This window comes from Hyperoodon ampullatus (genome assembly GCF_949752795.1).
Source record: "Hyperoodon ampullatus genome assembly, chromosome: 13".
Classification (NCBI taxonomy): Eukaryota; Metazoa; Chordata; class Mammalia; order Artiodactyla; family Ziphiidae; genus Hyperoodon; species Hyperoodon ampullatus.
This window is the reverse complement of record NC_136926.1, coordinates 12,693,615-12,710,775: the sequence shown is the minus strand read 5'-3', so window position 1 is coordinate 12,710,775 and position 17,161 is coordinate 12,693,615. Positions and strand designations below refer to the sequence as shown.

Below are 17,161 nucleotides of genomic sequence, written 5' to 3'. Positions count from 1 at the left end.
GAACCGGGCCCCAGTGCTGCCTTCTCCAGCCCTCGCTCGCTACTCTGATGGCTTGGCTATTATAGCGTCACTTTGGTTTCTTTTATGGCATGTATGGACCCTTCCTTTCTGTTAAAAATGAAAACAGTAGTAAAACCACATTGTCTTTGCAAAACTATTAGAAAGTGGAGAAGAGAAATTCCACCTAAATCCCAGCATGCTACCACAATTCCCGTTGTGGTTTTTGGTGTGTACCATTTATTTTTCTGCCTGTTTTTTAATACATATTTTAATTACTGGATTTAGGCGGATGGATTTTTATTTTTTCCAGATTACGAAATTATTTTAGGGACTTCCCTGGCAGTCCAGTGGTTAAGACTCTGCACTTCCACTGCAGGGGGCACGGGTTCGATCCATGGGTGGGGAACTAGGATCCTGAATGCCGTGTGGCACAGCCAAGAAATTTTTAAAAAGAAATTATTTTAAAATGCATTCATAATCCTCAACTTCTTTTCCATTTAACTTTTTGCCTTGAAGTCTCTAAACCATCCCTCAAACCCCGTCTCCTGAGTGCACCTTCCTTTTTTTCGGTCAATGCCATAAATAAAGGTAAAGATCAAGAGTTTGATCTTGTTGACTGTACCGTCTTAAAATGGTGGGGGCCATGTATTAAGCATGTTTGTAACCTCAGAGCCTAACACCAGTCCCAGCACCGAGGAAACTTTGGGGAAGGTATGTAGAGAAGGAAAACTCCTTGCACTTCTGAGACCCTGCACTCTCTGAGCCTCCTTACCGCATCTTTGACTTACCAAACTCTTACTCTGGCCCTTCCTCATGCCTCTCTGTGGTGTCATGTGGCCACCTAGCAGTGATATGCAGCATCCCAGAAAATACCAGAAACAGTTGTTTTCTTTGCTGGTCAGGTAAGTGGAAGTTCCTTCAACGGTGACTATGTATGTAATTCAAATACAACCTTTACTTTGATTTTTTCTGGCTAAAATTTCCCATTTCTTTAACCTGAGAATAATTTGTGCTGAGAAGCCACCAATCTCTGCTATAAGCCACCTGTCTCTTTCTCTCAGAGCTCAGCCTCTGTCTGTGTTTTCTTTGTGATCTGGTAGCGTTCCTGAAATGCGGTGAGGTTTAGTGTGTGCCTTCCTTGGATTTAGAAGAAGAGATGTTATCTAGAAAGTTGGTTGATAATAAGTGATTAGGAAGCATGGTGTTTGTTTCTTTGTTTTTGTTTGTTTGTGGTGAGAGCTCCGAGAATTTTAGAATGTCTCTCAAATTATACGTTTAGCATTGAGGGAAAAGACTAGAAGGGACGAGGTTATGACGGCATCCCCGTCCTGTTTTGTGAGGCCTAGACTGTCCTCTTTCTCCACAGTTGCACTCTGGGAGTTAAGGATGTTGAAAACAGATGACATCGTGAGTTCAGAAGGGTCACATTATAACCTGAGATGTAGGTCTAGGTATAATTTGCCAGGAATATATTCGCTTTACTGCCATCTAGTGAAGGAGAGCATCTCGGGTAAAACTTGCGGGAGAAAGTCAAGCAGGGGGCTCACTGGGAGCCTTGTGCCCGCTCTGCTAACCATTAAGCTATTAGCTCGCGAGAAGCTTTTATCAGATGCCCAGGAGTATGGTGGTGTTTTGCAATGAAGTCCCTCCTCACTGTTACTTAAGATTCATAAGTCTGAAGCGTTTCAGTTTGCATAAGAAAGCACACTATTCACATTAGAGGACCATTCCCCGTGCACCCCACCCCCCGTTTTGGTTTTAAAAAACATCATGCCCCCTCTTTGTGTCAAGGTTTTTCTCAACACTCCTAAATGCCTCTCCTTCCGTTTTCCACTGTGGTGATCTGCCTTTTTAGGGTGCAACTCCTGCCTTGACTGGAAGGAACAGTGACTGTGTATCCATGTTTCTTCTCTGTCAAGTGTGGTTGGAGGGAAAACTGGATCGTCTGATGTCTCCAAGTGCTAGGTGTCTTCTTTCCCTGAAAAGTACTCAGTTGTCCTGTTTGGTCTCCTGCATTTCCTCCATCTCCGTTCCCTCTGAGGCAAGTGACACCAGGCAAAACCGCCCACACGTCTCTAGCAGCCAAGTGACCTCTGGCTGTCGTTCTGGCTTTTATCCTTCCTAGAGCTCTGTCTGTCACAACCTGGACAGAGTCGAGAGGGTTGCCAGTCTTATGTAGACATGAAGCAACATTTTGAGCTTCCAGTTTATATATGTAAAATTTGGTGTCTGAATCTCTGGTTGGTTCACTTTGCCTATTGACACTTTATTGGAATGTTATCATTGTTTATAATTAAGAACTGTTGGAAAATAGTAGTTCAGACATAGGCACGTGTCTAAGGTAACTTGAAATATCTTGCTTTTAGCCATTTTTTCTCCACTTTTCCCAGTAATTAAAAATGTGCCTTTGTATTGACCATGCACCATGCCAAAATATGGCTTTGATCTGAAATAGTGTGTATTTGCCCTGAATTTTACAACACTTGCTATTCAGGAGCTGAGGACCTCAAGGATGGTGTTTATAATACTCTAGCTTCATGTGAATGTATAAAAATGGATAATACCTAGGATTACTTTGAGGCTCTTGAGATGATAACAGATGCTTTGTAAATACAGATTGGTGATAAAAATTGAGGCTCTTGAGATGCTAACAGATGCTTTGTAAATACAGATTGGTGATAAAAATTGCATTAGATAAATGTCACCCCATATTTATTCTTACTAAGGACTTGCTTTCTGTCTTTCTCCTTTTTAAAAAAACTTTTTCTCTTGACAGTTCCTTTCAACCTTGCGTTATATAGATTTTGTGCTGCTGCTTATTATGACATTGGATTGTTTCCCATAAAGAATTCGATCATTACCCGCTAGGGACCTCTTTTTATAAATACTTTTATTTATTTATTTTCTGCTGTGAGGTATACATGCTTTTCTGGTAAATAAGTCTGAGGTAAGATATTGATAAGAGACCAGAGGAGAGCTTTACATTTATTATATCCTTAATGAAGGAGCTCCAGAATATCCTTAATAAATACTGGTGAACTCATGACTGCATTTATCCATCTCTGGTTCTCCAAGGAATAATGGGAAGGGCCACAGCTACAGTAACTCTGCATAATCATCATTGACTCTGACTCTATTGATTGTGATTAACCAAGATGTATGGAAAACAGTTTTCAGTGTGTAGTGCATGAATCTCGTAAGGTCCATTAAGATGTTCATTATTTTTCAATTGATGCATCTTAAGCTGCCCTTGATGTTTGTAGTAGTGCATTTCCACAGAAAGACTGCACCGTGGGATTGAGTTCATTTTGTTAATTGCATAACACAACACAGTCATGTTTCATAGAAAACAGTAAATACTCTTGCTTTCATTGATTTGTAATCTTTGGTATTACTAAAGAAAGTATGGAGTATGTGTGACTAGATCCTAAAACCTCTGCATGTTAAGGGCATAAACGTTTCTTGAAACGTGGGCACTGCACTTGTAGGGACCCCTGCCTAATTGCTTTGTAGGCTTTAAACCACTTCCATCTTCTGAGTTTAAGTCAGAATCGTTCATTCAGTATGTACTAAGCACAGATGAATACTGCAGACACATTCCTTGCTGAGGGGAGGGGTACACATCCCTTGCTCATAGGCCAAAGGGATACGGTTACAGGTGGTTACAGGACAGTGTGAGAGAGGTTAGGGTAGGGGAAGAGTGGGCACCATAACACACTGACTGGCGAGAGGCTCCTAGTGTAGGCTTCAGGTCTGGCAGGGTTTCTCCTGAGAAGTGACTTCTCAGTTGAGTCTGGAAGGGATGACTAGGAGTTGGCCAGGCAGAGTTTTTATTTATTTATTTATTTGGCTGCACCAGGTCTTCGTTGCGGCACGCAGGCTCCTTTAGTTGTGGCATTCGGCACCTAGTTCCCTGACCAGGTATCGAACCCGGGCCCCCTGCGTTGGGAGCGTGGAGTCTTACCCACTGGGCCACCAGGGAAGTCCCCAGGCAGAGTTTTGTATGGAGTAAGGACGCAGGTAACTTGCATAGATTCCGTGGCTCCTCACTCCCAAACCAACGGTGGGCATGAAAAATCCGTGACAGCATTTATTTTTCTGGTGAGTTGGATGGAATACAGCTTCAGAATCCTTCTCAACACAGGGCTGTAGGCAGCCACTACTGATTTATTGGGTTTGACACACAAATGAAACCATTTGCTGTTCCTGGCCTGAGGCCTCATAACAAGGCTCCGTTTGGCTGCTGTGAGTACTTGATCAGAATAGACTTGTGACTTTGGGGGTGGCTGTACGAGTATGGTCCTGTAGAGGGTGAAGTTTTACCAGCCATCCCACATGTGCTCCCACATCACCTGTGAAGCACGTGTAGGCGGCACCTTTGCATCTGCCCAGTCCCACGCCCCTTGCCAGCATACTGAGCTTTTTCGTTGTTGGCTTCTTGCCTTCCAGTTGAGCTGTAGTGGTAGAATTGATGAGTTAGGGTCAGGGGCTATGTCCCGCAAGCCTGAGTCACAGTATTGAAAACAGTAAATTCCTTATATTGCACTTAAATGGGGATGGTTCTTAAAAGCCGTATGTGTTTACAGACACTCATCAGAGGAGGCAGAGTGACTTGTTGGCTAAAGCAGCAGTTAGAGAAAAGCCTGGGGACCCGGTTTGACCCCAGCTGTGCCACTAAAATGTTTCTTGTGACCTTGGGTAAGTCACTTAACCTGACTTCCAGATTCTTAAAACAGTGCCCCAGGTTGTTGTGAAGAGCCTTGAAAAAAATTTTTTTAGCAAATCACTGGCAGCTGGAAGCAAAATGGAACCATCCCCCCACAGCTCCCACCTGCTTGGCTCCTTAGACGAGGAGAAAGGTTCAAGGTTGTTTGCAGCTGTACAGCATTTCTTCCATTTTCTTCAGGTCTCCTAGTCCAAATAAGTAGTCTGCTTATTGGAAATGTTCTAGTTAATGAAAGCTCTTCAGTGGTAAATCATTTTAAATTGGCAGTTCCTCTGGTGTGCCGAGCTTCAAAGAGGCTCTATTCCCATTCTTTCAACAAAAAATCAGCTGTGGTCTCTGACCTATTTATTTGGAGGTAAACTCAATGTTGCCAAGCATAAAAAAAGACTGGGAAAAGCATACATCTTCACTGGTCCGTGCCGTGGGCCGGGACCTCCTTACTCGTTTGGAAAAGGCTTCTTTCTTCCTTAGTTTTTCTTTAGTGTTCTTACATCAGCTAATATATTAGTCGCAGTTGTACTTTGCACAGGCACTAATTAGAGAGCCATCAACATTGGGGTCCAAAGGCTTACTGACAATGCAACTGTCATAGTGGTGTCTTAATTGGTTGAGTGTAATTGTCATTAGGCAGCCGTAAAGACATCTGGAGCTCTGGAGAAAAATCAGCCCTTTCCCTACCTCCCTTTCCTATCTGTTCTTGCTTCTCCTGGCCAACGTTATTAAGCGCTTTTAGATCACATTTAGGGTTTGGTCCAGGTCCCTCTGCCCCAAACAATGTTTTACTTTCATGAAAATGTCTGTTTCTTTAGCACGAGTTCATTAACACACCACTGCTGTGGTTGCTTTCAAGTGTTAGATTTTAGAGCCTATTGCTGAGTCATCATGTAGTACCTGCTGAAATAGGATATTTATTCTCTTTTCCCATCATAAAGGAGACACCGAGTCTTTTATATTTGCCTCGTGAGTTGTTTTGCAGCATTTATGCTATTATCATGCTTTCTGGCCATGAAGAATGGAGTTGATTTAAACGGATATATATGAAAAATTTCATGTTTACCAAAATAATTTAGCTAATTCCGTGTTTTATAGAGAGGTTTTAATCAGTTTGGAAGTAAATGCAAGAAGTCTGACGCATCTCGATGCCTGCATTCCGGGTGTTTCACTGCTCATTAGCACTAGAAGGTGGGCAGCAGAAAGAAAAGGAGATGCCACTCAAACCAGCTGGGGACCCCCTTCTTCCAGCTGTGTGTAAGGCACTGTGACGGAGGCTGTGGCGTTGAGGTGGGGCGTTCACGAGGACTTCACGGTCAGGGTGAGGAGACGTGGGATGTAGCAGTGAATGCCATTTCTTCAGGTCCAAGGGCACAGTAGTTGTTGAGTCAGAGAGGCTTCATGGAGGAGGAGGGCCTGGGCTAGGCCTTGAGACGTTGGTGGGCTTGAGTGAGGTAGGTGGTTCTCAATCTTGGTGGCACGTTGGGAAACACTGTTGTCTGGTTCCACCCCCAGAGAGTCAGATTTCATTGATCTGGTGTGCCCTTGGGTATTGGGAGTTTTAAAAGCATCCCAGGTGACTCTAATGTGTAGCCAAGGTTGACCCACCCAGCTGGGTCATGGGGAGGGAAGGGGCTCCAGAAAGGAGGAGCCAAGGTGCAGAGGCACCTATGGTGTGGAAGCCAGTGAACGGCAGGCCTGGCTAGAGGCTAGCTCATGCTAAGGAAGAGGAGAAAATGAGGCTGGAAGAGGGGTGGAGGCCAGTTTATGGAGAGTTCTCAGTGCCTGGCCTGTAGTTCAGGCTTCATTCAGTGTGGTGTTGAGGCCTCAGGATTTACAGAGGGCTTCCTAGGTGTCAAGTACTATTCTAGTTCTACTGTTCTGGTCACTGGATCAACATCAGTGAGCAAGACCCAACCCCTGACCTTAGAAGCTTGTGGGTTTCTAGGGGAGGTGAACAGTCAGATGACTACACACGAGAGGAAAGTCTAGGCCGCTGTCATGGTAGATGATAAGGCTCGGGGTCTAGTGTGGAGGGCGAGGGAGAGAGGGAGAGAGATCTGCATAGTCAACAGGTATTTTTGAGGGCTTGGCTGGTGCGGGGCTGGCTGCAGGTGGGCGAGGCTCCGGAGTGAGGAGGCTGCTGTGGGGCGGCTGGGAGCTGATGCGGGAGCGGGACCCGGTGGCAGCCTGGGAACGAGAAGAGCAGGAAGGGCGTGCGGACCGCATGTGTAGCAGTGTGGGTGGCCGGGGAAGGAGGTGTTGAGGAGCCCCCCGGTTTTGTACCAGTGACCTGGGATGGATGCTGTCACCGACAGAATCAGGAGCTTGCAACAGGCCAGTCGGGTTGTGGGCTGAGGCTTTCTGAGGAGAGCACGTGTTTAATTTTAGGTGGGTGGAATTGCAGTGGGAAGGGGACAACCTCATGGAAGAAAAGGCTGGTCAGGAGCCTTTTAGATGTGAAAAGGTGCTCCTCTCTGTGTGACCTCTGCCCTCCGTCTCTCCTCTTCCCCCAGAAGAGAGAGACAGATTGTATTTCATAGCTCACGGTTGTGTGGTTCAGCAGTTTTCCAAGTTTTGGTTTGGTTGTTGTTGCTTTACCTTGGAACTCCTTGTGTAAAGGGAGCTTGCGGATGGTGGAGCTCAGGCCACCCAAATCCTGTCCTCTGTACCCACTAAGGGGGCACCTCAAAGGACCCCGTGAAGACGGCTGGTGTGGTCCCATATACAGGTCATAAGAGACAGAATGACCAAGACTGATGGGAAGGAAATACATTTTCCTGGTTTGGGTACTGCTTTCTCTCAGAGTTCCGGAGTCCTCTGATCTCCTGAGGTCCCTCTGCCTTTCACTTACCTTCTCTGTGTTTCTGAAAGACATTGCCATCCTTCTTATGCTTCTTTTCTGAACTGGCTGGTTCCTTTCACATAGAATTTAACCTTAAGAATCTAATAATCATACACAGCCTAGAAATTCAACCATGTTATCTCTGGTGAGTGTCTCTGTTGCTAAGTATGTGGCTTTATTGCAGGGAATGCTCGAGTCATTTTAGGGTGTCAGGGTGAGCCTGGTAGTTTTGGTGCAGTGCAGTGTGTGTTCTTTTTTTTTTTTTTTTTTTTTTTTTTTTTTGTGGTACGCGGGCCTCTCACTGCCGTGGCCTCTCCCGCTGCGGAGCACAGGCTCCGGATGCGCAGGCTCAGCAGCCATGGCTCACGGGCCCAGCCGCTCCGCGGCATATGGGATCCTCCCAGACCGGGGCATGAACCCGTATCCCCTGCATCGGCAGACGGACCCTCAACCACTGCGCCACCAGGGAGGCCCCGCAGTGTGTGTTCTTACGGAGGTTTCCTCATTGAAGGTGGTCTGGAGCACTGCCTGGAGGGTCTGGGAGCCAGCGGCCGTGCTTTGCCCGTGGCGATATCAATATCTGCCTTTGCTTGTGCATCGCCAGGTGTAATGACACTCATGGAGTGAGCGTTTCTATTTACTGGAAGATCTGTGGTCAAACAGAGCCCCATCAGTCCAGTTTTAGAAAGCACATCTCTCCTATTTGCCTCTTTACACTATGCATACACTCCAGTCATTGTCCTACAGGGAGAGAGTCCAGTGCTCCAACCTAGAGAATGTGTGTGACAGAATGGCCTTTGAATTCATAATGTACGTATTTGCTGTCAACTAATAATTTGAGGGAAACACTGCTACATTTAGTAAATGAAGCATTCCTGAATCAGAATATTCCCAGTTTCTTTATTAAGAAACCTCACATGAGAAATTCATCTATAACTACTTCCTAGATGCATCATGTCATAGACTTCAGTAATTAAATAAATCTTGGAGTTATCTTGTTCGATTCTACACTTGTAATGTGAGGTCAAAGAAGGAACTATGGCTTGGCCTCAGGAAGACAGAACACCTTTGCAGTTGTCTGCCTGTCTCTGTGTTTGTGTGGGTTCATCATGAGACTCTTACCCCGTTTCTTTTTTTTTTAAATCTTTATTGGAGTATAATTGCTTCACAATGCTATATGTTAGTTTCTGTTGTACAACAAAGTGAATCAGCCATATGCATACATATATCCCCATATCCCCTCCCTCTAGGTTGTCACAAAACACCGACCTGATCTCCCTGTACTCAGCCATAAAAAGAAACAAAATTGAGTTATTTGTAGTGAGGTGGATGGACCTAGAGTCTGTCATGCAGAGTGAAGTCAGAGAAAGAAAAACAAATACCGTACGCTAACGCATATACATGGAATCTAAAAGAAAAAAAAATGGTACTGATGAACCTAGTGGCAGGGCGGGAATAAAGACACAGACATAGAGAATGGACTTGAGGACACGGGGCTGGAGGGGAGAGGTGGAAGCTGGGGTGAAGTGAGAGGAGCATCGATATACATCCATTACCCCGTTCCTAACGTGCTTTCCCACTGTTGCTTTACATGTTGAATCAAACCCCCTGTAGCAGATGTGAGGAGCTTAGCGTAGACACCTCAGTGGCAGCCAGCGCACCACCTCATCATCTGGCCATTCCATTATCGTCGGGGCCTGGTGTCTGAGCAGGTTCCGGCCCTGCCTTGGCTTTGCTGGAGTGAGGCATTTGCTGGAGTGGCAGGAGTAATCGGAGAGAGTGAGGGCTCCTGTCCTCTGAGCGGGCAAGACCGGGGAGTGTCAGACATTTCGGCAAGAGCTTTCATGAGAAGGCAGCACTGTCTGGCTGCTAAAGGCAAGATTTAATTGTTTCAGCAAATCAATTAGTCTTTAGGGACTTTAATCAGTCAAATCTGATGCATGGATGAAGTATTAGAAAGCTTGTGCCTGTAAGACCATTAGTCCTTAGCAGTTCCCTCTCTGTCTTTCGCGTGTGTGTGTCTGTGTATAAATAGTGTGGCTTCTACACATTTCTGCTAGTGATCCCTTTACTGGGAGGACTTAAGTTAGCAGATTGGTTATAATAGTCAAAAAGGAAAAACAAGAAGATCTTGCTACCCAATTTTTTTTTTTTTTTTTTTTTTTTGCGGTACACGGGCCTCTCACTGTTGTGGCCTCTCCCGTTGCGGAGCACAGGCTCCGGACGCGCAGGCTCAGCGGCCATGGCTCACGGGCCCAGCCGCTCCGCGGCACGTGGGATCTTCCCGGACCGGGGCACGAACCCACGTCGCCTGCATCGGCAGGCGGAGTCTGAACCACTGCGCCACCAGGGAAGCCCGCTACCCAATTTTTTATTCCAGTATTCTCATTTGAAATTGTCCCATTGTGTTACGAGAACAGGAAACGTGCTCTTGGCCTTTCTGTTACGAGTTGCCATTTCCTCTTGTTGGAGTGACTCGTGTAAACAGTGTTGCAGCAGTGGCTCCACACCGGCCAGATCGGACTCCTCTGTCGTTTTAAGGCTTCTCCATTCTCTCCACGGTGGCCCTGCTCTCCACTCCCCGTTTGGAACCAAGCGTGTCCTTCTCTTCCAGATATACATCAGGGGACGTGAGGGTGTGGGACACCCGCACCTGGGACTACACAGCCCCCTTCCTGGAATCGGACTACGAGGAGGATGAGCCTGGAATGCAGCCATATGTCTCCTTTGTGAGGATAAACAGCTCGCTGGCGGTAGCAGCTTATGAGGATGGTAAGTAACCACAAGCCTCCTTGACAAAGCTTGACAAAAATTAAGCAGCTGTGGCCAGCTCCACCCATAATCCCTCCGTACATACATGTGGGCACACACATATTCACACACACACACCCTTATTCTTGCCTTTATGTGAAGAAGTTGGCCAGTAACCCTCAGTGCATTAGTAGGCATTGGAACACAGCGCCCTTTGAAACTGGTGTTTAATTCCTACTGGAACTGTAGGGCTGGGTTTTAGAGCCAGACACAAGGCTGGCCAAGCCATCTTAAGCAAATAACTTGTTTGGTGTTAAGTATACTTGGCCTACTTTTCCTTTAGTCTCTGCTTGATCCAAAGGAAACAGTGAAAAGAGGATAGACATAGATAATCTATTGACAAATATGGAAATAGAAAAATAAAGGTAGGCAGGGCCTACCTTTTCCTGGCACTTACATACCATACGAGATAATTTATGGTAATATGTTGTCTCTCTGGGACCAACAGAATTCTCTTTGTGTGGGGGCAACTGTGGATTTACAGCACTAGGTAAGAAGAGTCTAATAATTTTGATGGCCGTGATATTGTATTACTACCTCTCATGCTCCTGACTTCCATTATGTTGTAAAGTTTGAGTCTCCAAAAGCTTTGTCTCCCCACTTGCCTGAAAGTTGGATCACAAGATATTGCAGAATGTTAGCATTCCTGTCATGGCATGGTTGCAGATCTTCAGAGGTAGCTCAGAGGGACAAAACTGTAGTAAAGGAGCTAATGGGGAATTTTATATCCATATGCCATTTAAGAAATAAAAATTAGAGCTGAAATATTAAATACTTTCATTTTATTACTTTAACAACATGAACTCTGTTTTTTTGGTTTGACATTAGTTGGGCACCATTGATGGATTTTCCTTCAGCCTCTAGAAATTCAGCTAAGCTGTCTCTGGGGTATGTCATAGTTTGTGTATGTTGGTTAACATCCTGGATAGATAACATAAGAGCAGCTTGAGTGTGATTCCTATGTGCCGAATTATCAATGAGGTTTTTTTCAAACAACTATGCAGAAGTTGTAATACTTTTAAGTTAGAATCATATACAGTTTTATTTATTTATTTATTTATTTTGTGGTACGCGGGCCTCTCACTGTTGTGGCCTCTCCCGTTGCGGAGCACAGGCTCCGGACGCACAGGCTCAGCGGCCATGGCTCACGGGCCCAGCCGCTCTGCGGCATGTGGGATCTTCCCGGACCGGGGCACGAACCCGTGTCCCCTGCATCGGCAGGCGGACTCTCAACCACTGCGCCACCAGGGAAGCTCCCATATACAGTTTTAGAACCATCCAGTAGCCTCTTCCTGCCACACACACATTCTTCTTCGGATCGGGAAACTGAGGTCCAGAGAAGCCGACTAAGTTATTTCCTTGAGGTTGAATCATTCATCAGTAGCAAATCGAGAACTTTGGTTGTATCTTCTAGGCCGTGCCAGGGATGTAGTGCTGTTTATGTAATGACTCCACAGAGACACTTATAAAGAGGTGCATCTCAGTTTTTTGCACCCTCACATCTCATATCTTGTGAGCTTGAAAATACAGCTTTTGGTGATGTGCAAGTGTGCTGCTGGTTTTAGTTTGTTGGTTAGAATTGTAGTTGTCACCCTTATCCCTGTCGTTGCACAGAAATATTAGGAAACCTTGTAGATAGGCTAGGGAAACTTGTTTTTTCAGTAAATACTTGGCACATAATTGTCATAATGTATTTTAAATACTTGGTTTAAAAAAATTTCGTAGTTAAAATTCAAACAAAGCACAAAAGGATAATATATAAAAAAAGAAAATGTATACAAAGAAGTTGAAGTGTTCCTGCCTGCTCCCCTAGTCCTAGTTCCTCTGACGTTTCACACGTATGTCCCACTCTGTGTACTCTTCTGCATGTTGCTTATTCACCTAATGACACATCTTGGGATCTTTCCATATTAGCACTTATAGGTAAACCCTGTTCTTTTTTAGCTTGTGTAGTATTGCATTATGTGGCTGTACTATATTTATTAGGGCCCTTAATGGTGCACATTTGGATTGGTTTTTGTTGTTGTTGTTATTAGAAGCAGTGCTGCAAAACAATATCCTTGAACAAGTATCGTGATGGACTTATGCAAGTATAGTCACAGAGTAAATTACCAGTAATTACCGGATTGGAGGCTACAGATGCTTTACATTTTGATAAATGCTGCCAGATTGCCCTCCAAAAGGGTTTCACTAGTTTATAGTCTCACTAAAAGTATATGAGAATGACTGCTTCCTCATGCTTGTCTGATAGGTGGACATGGTATTTCACTGTTGTTTTTGTTTACCTTTCTTTATATAAGTATATATGAACATCTCTTCATTGTGTTTTTAGGTGTTTGTATTTCTTTCTCTGCAGATTGTTTCCCCATTTTCTTTGGGTTGTTATCTTCTGCAGTTGAAAATAAAGGGCTAAGGAAATAACCCTTGTCATTGATTTTAAATATTTTTTCAATTTGTCCCTTATTCTTCAGTGGACTTTGTTTATGGTTTATTTTTCTAGACAGTAGTTATGTGTGTATGTGTATATATGATTTTAATTTTTTAATCCGTAAATGAGTGGGTTTTATTTTGTAATTTAATGCATTTGACTAAGTAATACATTTTAAGGGATGTAAGATCAAGCTAATATATAAAGTTATGCATTGCCAAGTCTTGCTTCTACCCATTTTTGTCCACTCCATTCTAAAGCAGCCATATTTTTTAGTTTGTTTTCGATCCTTCCAGTATTTCTTTATTGTAAATACAAGTAAATATTAGTATCTATTCACATTCTCTCCTCCCCCCGCCCTTTTTTTTTTTTTTTTGGCTGCGTTGGGTCATCTTTGCTGCGCGTGGGCTTTCTCTAGTTTCGGTGACTGGGGGCTACTCTTCATTGTGGTGTGTGGGCTTGTCATTGTGGTGGTTTCTCTTGTTGCAGAACACGGGCTCTAGGGGCGTGGGTTTCAGTAATTGTGGCGCACGGGCTTAGTTGCTCCGCAGCATGTGGGATCTTCCTGGACCAGGGAACGAACCTGTGTCCCCTGCATTGGCAGGCGGATTCTTAACCACTTCGCCACCAGGGAAGTCCCTTCCCCCCTTTTTAAACAAAAGATAGCATACTAGTTTATATCATCCCATACCTTGGTTTTTTTCACTTAATGGCGTATCTTTTTTTTAATTGGATAAATTTGACATGTAACATTGTGTAAGTTTAAGGTATACAGTGTGTTACTTTGATACATTTATATACTGTAATATGGCTGCCATTGTAGTGATATTTATCACTACATAATTACAGTACAATATTGTTATCTGTATTCATTATACTATACATTAGAACCCTGTGGTTTATTCACCACTTGTTACAAGTTTGTACCTTTAAACACCATCAATCTTATCCCACCTGTCCCCCCACCCCCTGGTAACCACCGTTTTACTCCGTTTTTTTAAACAGGTTTGACTTTCAGATTTCACATGTAGGTGATACCATATAGTACTTGTCTTTCTCTGACTTTATCTCACTTAACATAATATGCTCAAAGTCCATCCACGTTCTTGAAAATGGCAGGATTTCCTTCTTTCTCATGGCTGAATAATATTTTATTGTGTATGTATACCACGTCTTTTTTATCCATTCATCCATTGATGGGCATTTGGCTTGTATCCATATCTTGGCTATTGTAAATAATGCTGTAATAAACCTGGGAATGCTTACATCTCGTTAATGACATAGCTTGAAACGTTGTCCACGTCAGTGTATGGAGAAGATGCTCCTTTTTCATGGTATTCCATTGTGTACAGGCACTGTGGTTTATTTACACAGTCCTTTATTGAGGAACAGTTGTGTTATGCTTTTGCTATTACAGTGTGGTAGTGAAAAGCCTTGTATATATGACATTTCATGTAAATGCAGGAAGGATTATTTCCTACAAAAATGTCTGGGTCAAAAGGTGGGTGCGAATGGGCTTATATTATTTTGCACTCGAACCAGCAGGGTATGAAGTTGTGCCCATTTTCTCAGCAAAGTATGTTTCAAACTGTTCATTATTTGTCACTTTGATAGATAAGAAATGGTATCCAAATGTTTCAACTTACATTTCTCTTAGTGTGAGAGAGGTTGAATTTTTTCACATGTGTACCTGCTACTTATAATTCTTTTTTCTTCTGTTACTGTTAGGGCTTAAAAATTTTTTTTTTTATTGAGATGATACTATATAAATTTCAGGTGTACAACATAGTGATTCACAATTTTTAAAGGTTGTACTCCATTTATAGTTTTTCTAAAATATTGACTATATTCCCTGTGCTGTACAATGTATCCTGGTAGCTTATTTATTTTATACATAGTAGTTTGTACCTCTTAAACCCCTACCCCATCTTGCCCCATCTGCCCCTCCCCCTTCCCTCTCCCAGTAGTAACCACTAGTTTATTCTCTGTATCTATGAGTCTGCTTCTTTTTTGTTGTATTTGCTAGTTTGTTTTATTTTTAAGATTCCACATATAAGTGAGATCATACAGTATCTGTCTCTCTGTCTGACTTATTTCACTTATCATAATGCCCTCTAAGTCCATCCATGTTGTTGCAAATGGCAAAATTCTATTCTTTTTTATGGCTGAGAGGTATTCCATTGTGTGTGTGTGTGTGTGTGTGTGTGTGTGTGTGTGTGTACACCACATCTTCTTTACCCATTCATCTGTTGATGGACAATTAGGTTGCTTCCATATCTTGGCTATTGTAAATAATGCTGCTATGAAGATTGGAGTGCATGTATCTTTTCAAATTAATGTTTTCATTTTTTTTTCAAATATATACCCAGGAGTGGAATTGCTTAGTCATATGGTAGTTACATTTTTAGTTTTTTGAGGAACCTCCATACTGTTTTCCACAGTGGCTGCACCAATTTACATTCCCACCAGCAGTGTATAAGGGTTCCCTTTTCTCCACATCCTTGCCAACGTTTGTTATTTGTGTTCTTTTGGATGATAGTGTTATGGCTTATCTTTATATTTGAATCTTGACCAGTATAGAGTTCATCCTAGAATAGTATATGAATCTGATTATATCTTTCCAGCATCTCTTATTAGAAAGCCCATCTCTACCTCACTGGTTTGAGGTGCTGCCTTTACAAGTTTTTGCATCTGAAACTCTTTTAGTATTTCGGTCTGTTTCTGGATGTTACATTCTGTTCAGTTGATCTGTCTAGTTGTTTACACTTACATCATCACGTTGGTCTGTCTTATTATTTTGGGTTTCATTTTACCCTTCTGTGGGTAAAATCTATAGTACTTCCTTGGCTGCATCATTTACATTGAAATCTTTGCTTTGTCTTGAATTCCTTTTGGTATTAGGATTGTTTCTTTGATAAAAGCTCCTGTGTTTTCTTGCTCCTCTCTCACTCAGCTTGTTTTACCAGTCTGATGGGAATTGTTACTTTCTGAGATAAGCAACAGCTTCTTATTCCCCCCTCCAACCTCACCCCAGACCTCAGGTAGCATTGTCTTTGGTCTTATTTCAGTTTAACAGATTGTCACTGTGGTATTTGTACCAACCTACTCCTGAGTAACTACTTCTGGGCAAAGACAGGTTGAAATAATCAAACACACATTTTGTATTGCTTCTTTCTAGGAGCAGGGAACATGCGCTTCTTAGGCAGTGCCATAGCACAAAGGAAATTCACCTCATGAGGTCTGAAATTCGTGACTGTGCCCCACAGAAAAGAAGAATAAGATAATAAAATGAGCCAGTGAACTTCAGCTCCCTGTTTGTGCCAAAGGGAAGCTCTGTAGCTATTGAGACCCCCTTGATGGTCTGTCTGTACACATATTCTCCGCAGAAGGCATCAGGTCCAGAGGGGGAGATGGAAACTGCTTTGAGAAAAAGTTAGTCATCCCCACGTCCTTTTTAGCCTCCTGGCCCTGCAGGAACACTGTACCACCCACCTGGGGTGTTGAGATTTGGCAAGATGATCCACAGTTGTGATTTTTTGAATTCCAACCCACTGGCCTCATATTTCTTCTGCCTTGTTTCCGATTGTCAGCACTGGCCGTCCTCCAGTTTGATTTTACCACTAATTGTGTTGCACGTTACCGTACCGAAATGAATCAAATCAAAATGCTTTTCCTGGAGCATTAGATAAAGCAGGCGAAGGTTCTGAGTAATGAGCAGATGCTACTAATGCAGGGACAGTGCAGACCTTGCCAGGACTCCATCTGCTCCATGCTTGCCTGCCTTTGGCCTGGAGCCGCAGCACTGGGGAATGGCAGTATACTCAACCCGCTCCCTGTTCAGAGTTTGTCACGAAAACTCACTCTTCGGTGAGAAATGAGATTACACACTTCTTAGGTGCAAAGAAGTTCTTATTTGTCCCCCTCAGTGGAGAGAGGAGAGACAAGACCCAGTGCACATTAGCATGTGGAAGCCTAGATAGGACAGCCAACAGTCGTCTTTTTGTGGTGCCATCAAGCAAGGCAAAGTGGCTTATCCACTCCTGCAGCACTCCTAGTGCAATTGTCTGAATACACGCATGCTCCATTGTCCAGGGTTGTGCCTGACCTGGGCCGAAGTGACTATGATTTCTCATTTACTGTCATGCACACAATGGGTGGGAGTGGGTCTCTCCAAGCGTCTTCTTAGCAGTGAACAGTAGGACCATATTTTAGACGGCTGTAGAGACTAGGTGCTTCTAAAGTTTTATTTGTAATTTTATGTTTAATAAAAAATCAGTTCTTCAATAGTTTTGTTTATGTGTCTCATTTGTATGTTGATGATGACATTTCAATTTAATAGCATAACCTTTGAATGTAATAT

The 17,161-nt window shown here is 43.4% G+C and overlaps 1 protein-coding gene across 1 annotated transcript in view; it reads left to right on the top strand.

The window, feature by feature from the left end:
• FBXW8 (F-box and WD repeat domain containing 8) overlaps window positions 1–17,161 on the top strand; it is a gene marked incomplete at both ends in the record, with an annotated part of 120,098 nt that overhangs the window by 35,248 nt on the left and 67,689 nt on the right. The window contains one exon of the mRNA XM_079717310.1: window positions 10,177–10,334. Within this exon, the coding sequence (XP_079573436.1) occupies window positions 10,177–10,334 (158 nt within the window). The remainder of the gene's footprint in view (window positions 1–10,176; window positions 10,335–17,161) is intronic.